At 45.7% G+C, this 11,661-nt stretch overlaps 1 protein-coding gene across 1 annotated transcript in view; it reads right to left on the reverse strand.

Annotated features, from left to right (window-relative positions):
* Positions 1-277: 277 nt before the first annotated feature.
* LOC116956913 (uncharacterized) overlaps positions 278-11,661 on the reverse strand; it is a gene marked incomplete at its 3' end in the record, with an annotated part of 103,729 nt that continues 92,345 nt past the window's right edge. The window contains exons 22-23 of the mRNA XM_076058234.1: positions 8,070-8,231; positions 278-756 (exon numbers count right to left, since the gene is read on the reverse strand). Of these exons, the coding sequence (XP_075914349.1) occupies positions 278-756; positions 8,070-8,231 (641 nt within the window). The remainder of the gene's footprint in view (positions 757-8,069; positions 8,232-11,661) is intronic.

The following is an 11,661-nucleotide window of genomic DNA, read 5'->3' on the forward strand; positions in this document are numbered from 1 at the left end:
TCACCCACCCACTCACCCACCCACCCACTCACTCACCCACCCACCCACCCACCCACTCACCCACCCACCCACCCACTCACCCCACCCACCCACTCACCCACCCACCCACTCACTCACTCACCCACCCACCCACCCACTCACCCACCCACCCACCCACTCACCCACCCACCCACCCACTCACCCACCCACCCACCCACCCACTCACCCACCCACCCACCCACCCACTCACCCACCCACCCACCCACTCACCCACCCACCCACTCACCCACCCACCCACCTGTCCACGGAGCTCCTCCCCTCTCCTCTCTCCGGAAGTTGCACCAGAGTGGGCGGGGCAAGGCTCACGCCCCTCCCATTCCTGCCCCTCCCCCTCTCTTTGACAGAGCCCCGCCCCCCGACGCAGCTCCACTCCCATTGCAGGGGCTGCTGGGGGGCTCTGGGGGGGTTGAGGGGAGGGGCTTTGGGGGCGTTGAGGGGAGGGGCTTTGGGGGCGTTGAGGGGAGGGGCTTTGGGGGCGTTGAGGGGAGGGGCTTTGAGGGGAGGGGCTTTGAGGGGAGGGGCTTTGGGGGCTTTGAGGGAAGGGGCTTTGAGGGGAGGGGCTTTGGGGGCTTTGAGGGGAGGGGCTTTGAGGGAAGGGGCTTTGAGGGGAGGGGCTTTGGGGGCGTTGAGGGGAGGGGCTATGGGGGGAGGGGCTTTGCAGAGGAGGCGGTGGAGCGAGTGGAGCTGGGAGCTGGCATGGGGAGCTCCCAGCAGATCCTGCACCCTCACAGAGAGATCACACAGATCACACACATCAGAGAGATCACAGAGATCACACAGAGATCACACAGATTACACAGAGATTACACAGAGATCACACAGATCACACAGAGATCACACAGAGATCACACAGAGATAGATTACACAGAGATATATCACACAGAGATAGATTACAGAGATCACAGAGAGATCACACAGATAGATTACAGAGATCACACAGAGATCACACAGATAGATTACAGAGATCACACAGATAGATTACAGAGATTACAGAGAGATCACACAGATAGATTACAGAGATCACACAGAGATCACAGAAATAGATTACAGAGATTACAGAGAGATCACACAGATAGATTACAGAGATCACACAGAGATCACAGAGATAGATTACAGAGATTACAGAGAGATCACAAAGATAGATTACAGAGATCACACAGAGATCACAGAGATAGATTACAGAGATTACAGAGAGATCACACAGATAGATCACAGAGATCACAGAGATAGATTACAGAGATTACAGAGAGATCACACAGATAGATTACAGAGATCACACAGAGATCACAGAGGTAGATTACAGATATTACAGAGAGATCACACAGATAGATTACAGAGATCACACAGAGATCACAGAGGTAGATTACAGATATTACAGAGAGATCACACAGATAGATTACAGAGATTACACAGAGATCACACAGAGAGATCACACAGAGATCACAGAGATTACAGAGATAGATCACACAGAGATCACAGAGATAGATTACACAGAGATCACAGAGATTACAGAGATATATCACAGAGATTGATCACAGAGATTACAGAGATAGATCACAGAGAGATTACACACAGATAGATTACAGAGATTACAGAGATAGATTACAGGGAGATCACATAGAGATCACAGAGAGAGACCACAGAGAGAGATCACAGAGAGAGATCACAGAGAGATCATAGAGATAGATCACAGAGAGATAGATTACAGAGATTACAGAGATAGATTACAGGGAGATTACACAGAGATAGATTACAGAGAGAATACAGAGATAGATTACACAGAGAGATCACAGAGAGAGATCACAGAGATAGATCACAGAGATCGATTACAGAGAGAGATTACAGAGAGAGATCACAGAGAGAGATCACAGAGAGAGATCATAGAGATAGATCACAGAGATAGATCACAGAGATAGATCATAGAGATCACAGTGATAGATCACAGAGATAGATCAAAGAGATAGATCACAGAGACATTACAGATAGATTACAGAGATAGATCACAGAGATAGATCACAGAGAGATCACGCAGATAGATTACAGATATAGATCACAGATAGATTACAGATATAGATCACAGAGAGATCACGCAGAGAGATCACAGAGAGATCACAGAGAGATCACAGAGAGTATCTGTGTGTGTCTCTGTGAGTGTCTCTGTGAGTGTCTCTGTGAGTGTCTCTGTGTCTCTGTGAGTGTCTCTGTGAGTGTCTCTGTGAGTGTCTCTCTGAGTGTCTCTGTGAGTGTCTCTGTGAGTGTCTCTGTGAGTGTCTCTGTGTGTGTCTCTGTGAGTGTCTCTGTGAGTGTCTCTGTGAGTGTCTCTGTGTCTCTGTGAGTGTCTCTGTGTCTCTGTGAGTGTCTCTGTGAGTGTCTCTGTGAGTGTCTCTGTGAGTGTCTCTGTGTCTCTCTGAGTGTGTCCGTGTCCCTGCCTACCCGCCTGGCAGTCTGCGAGCCCCTACACAGAGCCGCCAGGAGGCAGCAGCTCCTACTGAAGAGTGACCCCGTGGGGTCAGACAGTCGTGACACCAGCAGTGTGTGGAGGAGGAGGAGCATCTCTGTGTCTCTCTGTGTCTCTCTGTGTCTCTCTGTGTCTCTCTGTGTCTCTGTGTCTCTGTGTCTCTGTGAGTGTCTCTGTGAGTGTCTCTGTGTCTCTCTGTGTCTCTGTGTCTCTGTGTGTGTGTGTGTGTGTCTGTGTCTCTGTGTCTCTGTGTCTCTGTGAGTGTCTCTGTGTCTCTCAGTGTCTCTGTGAGTGTCTCTCTGAGTGTGTCTCCTCCTACCCGCCTGGCGCTCTGCGAGCCCCTACAGAGGGCCGCCAGGAGGCAGCAGCTCCTACTGAAGAGTGACCCCGTGGGGTCAGACAGTCGTGACACCAGCAGTGTGTGGAGGAGGAGGAGCGTCTCTGTGTCTCTCTGTGTCTCTCTGTGTCTCTGTGAGTGTCTCTGTGTCTCTGTGAGTGTCTCTGTGAGTGTCTCTGTGTCTCTCTGTGTCTCTCAGTGTCTCTGTGAGTGTCTCTGTGTCTCTTGTTTCTGTGTCTCTCTGTGTCTCTGTCTCTCTGTGTCTCTGTGAGTGTCTCTGTGAGTGTCTCTGTGAGTGTCTCTCTGTGTGAGTGTCTCTGTGAGTGTCTCTGTGTCTCTGTGAGTGTCTCTGTGTCTCTGTGAGTGTCTCTGTGAGTGTCTCTGTGTCTCTGTGAGTGTCTCTGTGAGTGTCTCTCTGTGTGTGTGTCTCTGTGTCTCTGTGAGTGTCTCTCTCTGTGAGTATCTCTGTGAGTGTCTCTGTGAGTGTCTCTGTGTCTCTGTGAGTGTCTCTGTGAGTGTCTCTGTGAGTGTCTCTGTGAGTGTCTCTGTGAGTGTCTCTCTGTGTGTGTGTCTCTGTGAGTGTCTCGGTGTGTGTCTCGGTGTGTGTCTCTGTGAGTGTCTCTGTGAGTGTCTCTGTGTGTGTCTCTGTGTGTGTCTCTGTGAGTGTCTCTGTGTCTCTGTGAGTGTCTCTGTGAGTGTCTCTGTGAGTGTCTCTGTGTCTCTGTGAGTGTCTCTGTGAGTGTCCCTGTGAGTGTCTCTCTGTGAGTGTCTCTCTGAGTGTGTCTCTCTGAGTGTCTCTGTGAGTGTCTCTGTGTCTCTGTGAGTGTCTCTGTGAGTGTCTCTGTGAGTGTCTCTGTGAGTGTCTCTGTGAGTGTCTCTGTGAGTGTCTCTGTGTCTCTGTGAGTGTCTCTGTGTGAGTGTCTCTGTGTCTCTGTGAGTGTCTCTGTGTGAGTGTCTCTGTGAGTGTCTCTGTGAGTCTCTGTGAGTGTCTCTGTGAGTGTCTCTGTGAGTGTCTCTGTGAGTGTCTCTGTGAGTGTCTCTGAGAGTGTCTCTGAGAGTGTCTCTGAGAGTGTCTCTGTGTCTCTGTGTCTCTCTGTGTCTCTCTGAGTGTGTCTCTCTGTGAGTGTCTCTGTGAGTGTCTCTGTGAGTGTCTCTGTGAGTGTCTCTGTGAGTGTCTCTGTGTCTCTGTGAGTGTCTCTGTGAGTGTCTCTGTGAGTGTCTCTGTGAGTGTCTCTGTGTCTCTGTGAGTGTCTCTGTGTCTCTGTGAGTGTCTCTGTGTGTGTCTCTGTGAGTGTCTCTGTGAGTGTCTCTGTGAGTGTCTCTGTGAGTGTCTCTGTGAGTGTCTCTGTGAGTGTCTCTGTGAGTGTCTCTGTGAGTGTCTCTCTGAGTGTCTCTGTGAGTGTCTCTGTGAGTGTCTCTGTGAGTGTCTCTGTGAGTGTCTCTGTGAGTGTCTCTGTGTCTCTGTAAGTGTCTCTGTGTCTCTGTGAGTGTCTCTGTGAGTGTCTCTGTGAGTGTCTCTGTGAGTGTCTCTGTGAGTGTCTCTGTGTCTCTGTGAGTGTCTCTGTGTCTCTGTGAGTGTCTCTGTGTCTCTGTGAGTGTCTCTCTGAGTGTCTCTGTGAGTGTGTCTCTGTGTGTGTGTCTGTGTCTCTGTGAGTGTCTCTGTGTGTGTGTCTCTCTAAGTGTGTCCGTGTCCCTGCCTACCCGCCTGGAGCTCTGCGAGCCCCTGCAGAGGGCTGCCAGTAGGCAGCAGCTCCTACTGAAGAGTGACCCCGTGGGGTCAGACAGTCGTGACACCAGCAGTGTGTGGAGGAGGAGCGTCTCTGTGTCTCTCTGTGTCTCTCTGTGTCTCTCTGTGTCTCTCTGTGTCTCTCTGTGTCTCTGTGTCTCTCTGTGTCTCTGTGTCTCTCTGTGTCTCTCTGTGTCTCTGTGTCTCTGTGAGTGTCTCTCTGTGTGTCTCTCTGTGTCTCTGTGTGTGTCTCCTCCTACCCGCCTGGCGCTCTGCGAGCCCCTGCACACTGCTGCCAGTAGGCAGCAGCTCCTACTGAAGAGTGACCCCGTGGGGTCAGACAGTCGTGACACCAGCAGTGTGTGGAGGAGGAGGAGTGTCTCTGTGTCTCCCTGTGTCTCTCTGTGTCTCTCTGTGTCTCTCTGTGTCTCTGTCTCTCTGTGTGAGTGTCTCTGTGAGTGTCTCTCTGTGTGAGTGTCTCTGTGAGTGTCTCTCTGTGTGAGTGTCTCTCTGTGAGTGTCTCTGTGAGTGTCTCTGTGTCTCTCTGTGTCTCTCTGTGTCTCTCTGTGTCTCTCTGTGTCTCTCTGTGTCTCTCTGTGTCTCTGTGTCTCTCTGTGTCTCTCTGTGTCTCTCTGTGTGTCTCTGTGTCTCTGTGAGTGTCTCTGTGTCTCTCTGTGTCTCTGTGTCTCTCTGTGTCTCTCTGTGTCTCTCTGTGTGTCTCTGTGTCTCTGTGAGTGTCTCTGTGAGTGTCTCTGTGTCTCTCTGAGTGTGTCTCTGAGTGTGTCTCTGTGAGTGTCTCCTCCTACCCGCCTGGCGCTCTGCGAGCCCCTGCACACTGCTGCCAGTAGGCAGCAGCTCCTACTGAAGAGTGACCCCGTGGGGTCAGACAGTCGTGACACCAGCAGTGTGTGGAGGAGGAGCGTCTCTGTGTCTCTCTGTGTCTCTGTGTGTCTCTCTGTGTCTCTCTGTGTCTCTCTGTGTGTCTCTGTGAGTGTCTCTGTGAGTGTCTCTGTGAGTGTCTCTCTGTGTGTGTCTCCTCCTACCCGCCTGGCGCTCTGCGAGCCCCTACAGAGGGCCGCCAGGAGGCAGCAGCTCCTACTGAAGAGTGACCCCGTGGGGTCAGACAGTCGTGACACCAGCAGTGTGTGGAGGAGGAGGAGCGTCTCTGTGTCTCTCTGTGTCTCTCTGTGTCTCTCTGTGTCTCTCTGTGTCTCTCTGTGTCTCTCTGTGTCTCTCTGTGTGTCTCTGTGTGTCTCTGTGTCTCTCTGTGTCTCTGTGTCTCTGTGTCTCTGTGAGTGTCTCTCTGTCTCTCTGTGAGTGTCTCTGTGAGTGTCTCTGTGAGTGTCTCTGTGAGTGTCTCTGTGTCTCTCTGTGTCTCTCTGAGTGTCTCTCTGTGAGTGTCTCTGTGAGTGTCTCTGTGTCTCTCTGTGTGTGTCTCTCTGAGTGTGTCCGTGTCCCCGCCTACCCGCCTGGAGCTCTGCGAGCCCCTGCAGAGGGCCGCCAGGAGGCAGCAGCTCCTACTGAAGAGTGACCCCGTGGGGTCAGACAGTCGTGACACCAGCAGTGTGTGGAGGAGGAGGAGTGTCTCTGTGTCTCTCTGTGTCTCTCAGTGTCTCTCTGTGTCTCTCTGTGTCTCTCTGTGAGTGTCTCTGTGAGTGTCTCTCTCTGTGAGTGTCTCTGTGAGTGTCTCTCTCTGTGAGTGTCTCTGTGAGTGTCTCTGTGTCTCTGTGAGTGTCTCTGTGTCTCTGTGTGTGTCTCTGAGTGTCTCTCTGTGTCTCTCTATGTGTGTGTCTCTCTGTGTCTCTCTGTGTCTCTCTGTGTCTCTCTGTGAGTGTCTCTGTGAGTGTCTCTCTGTGAGTGTCTCTGTGAGTGTCTCCTCCTACCCGCCTGGAGCTCTGCGAGCCCCTGCACACTGCTGCCAGTAGGCAGCAGCTCCTACTGAAGAGTGACCCCGTGGGGTCAGACAGTCGTGACACCAGCAGTGTGTGGAGGAGGAGGAGGAGCGTCTCTGTGTCTCTCTGTGTGTGTGTCTCTGTGTCTCTGTGAGTGTCTCTGTGTGTGTGTCTCTGTCTCTCTGTGTCTCTGTCTCTCTGTGTGTGTCTCCTCCTACCCGCCTGGAGCTCTGCGAGCCCCTACAGAGGGCTGCCAGGAGGCAGCAGCTCCTACTGAAGAGTGACCCCGTGGGGTCAGACAGTCGTGACACCAGCAGTGTGTGGAGGAGGAGGAGGAGCGTCTCTGTGTCTCTCTGTGTCTCTCTGTGTGTCTGTGTGTGTGTCTCTCTGTGAGTGTCTCTGTGTGAGTGTGTGTGTGCCTCTGAGTGTCTCTGTGTTTCTCTGTGTCTCTGAGTGTCTCTCTGTGAGTGTCTCTGTGTGTGTCTCTGTGTCTCTGTGAGTGTCTCTGTGAGTGTCTCTGTGAGTGTCTCTGTGAGTGTCTCTGTGAGTGTCTCTGTGTCTCTCTGTGTCTCTCTGTGTCTCTGTGTGTGTGTGTGTGTCTCTCTGTGAGTGTCTCTGTGTGAGTGTGTGTGTGCCTCTGAGTGTCTCTGTGTCTCTCTGTGTCTCTGTGAGTCTGTGAGTGTCTCTGTGAGTCTGTGAGTGTCTCTGTGTCTCTCTGTGTCTCTGTGAGTGTCTCTGTGTCTCTCAGTGTCTCTGTGAGTGTCTCTGTGTCTCTGTGTCTCTCTGTGTCTCTGTGTCTCTGTGTGTGTCCCTGCCTACCCGCCTGGAGCTCTGCGAGCCCCTGCAGAGGGCCGCCAGGAGGCAGCAGCTCCTACTGAAGAGTGACCCCGTGGGGTCAGACAGTCGTGACACCAGCAGTGTGTGGAGGAGGAGGAGGAGCGTCTCTGTGTCTCCCTGTGTCTCTGTGTGTCTCTCTGTGTCTCTGTGAGTGTCTCTGTGAGTGTCTCTGTAAGTGTCTCTGTGAGTGTCTCTGTGAGTGTCTCTGTGAGTGTCTCTGTGAGTGTCTCTGTGAGTGTCTCTGTGAGTGTCTCTGTGAGTGTCTCTGTGAGTGTCTCTGTGAGTCTGTGAGTGAGTCTGTGAGTGAGTCTGTGAGTGAGTCTGTGAGTGAGTCTGTGAGTGAGTCTGTGAGTGAGTCTGTGAGTGAGTCTGTGAGTGAGTCTGTGAGTGTGTCTGTGTCTCTGTCTCTCTGTGTGTGTCTCCTCCTACCCGCCTGGAGCTCTGCGAGCCCCTGCAGAGGGCCGCCAGGAGGCAGCAGCTCCTACTGAAGAGTGACCCCGTGGGGTCAGACAGTCGTGACACCAGCAGTGTGTGGAGGAGGAGGAGGAGCGTCTCTGTGTCTCTCTGTGTCTCTCTGTGTCTCTCTGTGTCTCTCAGTGTCTCTGTGAGTGTCTCTCTGTGTCTCTCTGTGTCTCTCTGTGAGTGTCTCTGTGAGTGTCTCTGTGAGTCTGTGAGTGTCTCTGTGAGTGTCTCTGTGAGTGTCTCTGTGAGTCTGTGAGTGTCTCTGTGAGTGTCTCTGTGTCTCTGTGTCTCTCTGAGTGTGTCCGTGTCCCTGCCTACCCGCCTGGCAGTCTGCGAGCCCCTGCACACTGCTGCCAGTAGGCAGCAGCTCCTACTGAAGAGTGACCCCGTGGGGTCAGACAGTCGTGACACCAGCAGTGTGTGGAGGAGGAGCACCGGCCAGCGAGGGTCTGCCCGCACCGCCGGTGCCGTCACCTCGTACTGACCACCGAGAAGCACACACACACAGCACACATACACGTTTATACTTTTATATATATACACACACACAGACAGAGCACACATACACAGAGCACGTTTATACACACACAGAGCACACACACACACAGAGCACACACACACACAGCACTCACACACACATACAGCACACACACACAGAGCACACACACACACACACACGTTTATACACACACACACACACATTTATATACACACACACACTTTTATACACTTATATACACACACACACACACAGAGCACACACGTTTATACACACACACACACACATTTATATATATACACACACACACATTTATACACTTATATATACACACACATACACACACATTTATATACATACACACACACAGCACACACACAGCACACACATTTATACACACACACATTTATATATATACACACACAGAGCACACACACACGTTTATATATATACACACACACAGCACACACACACGTTTATATATATACACACACACACAGCACACACATATATACTTTTATATACTTATATACACACACACACATTTATATACACACACACACACAGCACACACACACAGCACACACGTTTATATACTTATATACACACAGCACACACACACAGCACACGTTTATATACTTATACACACACACACACAGCACACACGTTTATATACTTATATATACACACACACACTTATATACTTGTATATATACACACTTATACACACTTATATACACACACACACTTATATACACACACACACACTTATATACACACACACACACTTATATACACACACACACACACGTTTATATATACACACACACTTATATACACTTATATACACTTTTATATATACAATTTTACATATATACACACGTTTATAAACTTATACACACTTATATATACACTTATATACACACACACACACACGTTTATACACACACTTATATACACACACGTTTATACTTATATACACATTTATATATACACTCATACACACTTATATACACTTATATATACACATATACACACACACATACACGTTTATATACACACTTTTATACACTTATACACACTTATATACACTTATACATACACTTATATACACATACACACACTTATATACACACACACGTTTATATACTTATATACACATTTATATACACATATACACACTTATATACACACACGCACGCTTATATACACACTTTTATACACATATACACACACACACACACGCTTATACACACTTTTATATACACTTATATACACACATTTATATACACACTTATATACACACACATATTTATATATACACACACTTATATACACACTTATACACACATTTATACACACACATTTATATATACACACATTTATACACACACACGTTTATACACTTATACACACTTATATATACACTTATATACACATATACACACGTTTATACACTTATACACACTTATATATACACTTATATACACATACACACACACACGTTTATACACTTATACACACTTATATATACACTTATATATACACTTATATACACATATACACACACACACACGTTTATACACACTTTTATACACACTTATGTACACATATACACACACACGTTTATACACTTATACACACTTATACACACTTATATATACACTTATATACACATATACACACACACACGTTTATACACTTATACACACTTATATATACACTTATATACACATATACACACACACACGTTTATACACACTTTTATACACATTTATATACACACACACATATACTTATATACACATTTATATACACACACATTTATATATACACATTTATATACACATATACACACTTATATACACACACACACGTTTATATACTTATACACACTTGTATATATACACATTTATATACATATTTATATACACATATACACACACACTTATATACACACTTATACACACTTGTATATATACACATTTATACACACACATATATATACACACTTATATATAAACATATATACACACACATACACACTTTTATATATATACACTTAAATACACACATTTATATACACACTTATACACACTTGTATATATACACATTTATAAACATATTTATATACACACTTATATACACACACACTTATATACACACTTATACACACTTGTATATACACACATTTATATACATATTTATATACACACTTATATACACACACACACACTTATACTCACTTGTATATATACACATTTATATACACACACACATTTATACACACACACACATTTATACACACACACACATTTATACACACACACACATTTATACACACACACACACACTTATATACACACTTATATATTTACATATTTATATACACACTTATATACTTATATACATTTATATACACACATTTATATACACACACACATTTATACACACACACTTATATACACACTTTTATACACTTATACACACTTATATATATATACACTTATATACACATATGCACACATACACACACATTTATATACACACACATACATTTATACACACACATTTATATACACACATATACACATTTATAAATACTTATATACACTTATATATACACATTTATATACACTTATATATACACACACATACACACTTATATATACACACACACACATTTATACACGCACATTTATACACGCACACTTATATACACACTTTTATACACTTATACACACTTATATATATACTTATATACACTTATATATACATTTATATACACATTTATATACACACCCACACTTATACACACTTATATATACACACATTTATATATATACACTTATACATTTATATACTTATACACACTTATATACACACATTTATATACACACATATACACATTTATATATACTTATATACACACATTTATATACACACACATTTATATACACACACACTTATATACACACTTATATATACACATATACACACACATTTATATACTTATATACACACACTTATATACATACACATTTATACACATTTATATATACACACACACACATACACACACAATTAAATACACACAATTATACGCACATTTATATACACGCATTTATATACACACATTTATATATACACTTATACACATTTATATATACACATTTATATACACATATATACACACACACTTATACACGCATTTATATACACATATATACACACACACTTATACACGCATTTATATACACACACACGCATTTATATACACAAACACATTTATACACACACATACACATTTATATACACACACACACGCAGAGCACGCACACACACATTTATATACATATATACACACATTTATATATACACACATTTATATACACACATTTATATATACAC

This window comes from Petromyzon marinus (genome assembly GCF_048934315.1).
Source record: "Petromyzon marinus isolate PM22_M1 ecotype Great Lakes invasive population chromosome 68 unlocalized genomic scaffold, UKy_Petmar_22M1.pri1.0 chr68_unloc.2, whole genome shotgun sequence".
Lineage (NCBI taxonomy): Eukaryota > Metazoa > Chordata > Hyperoartia > Petromyzontiformes > Petromyzontidae > Petromyzon > Petromyzon marinus.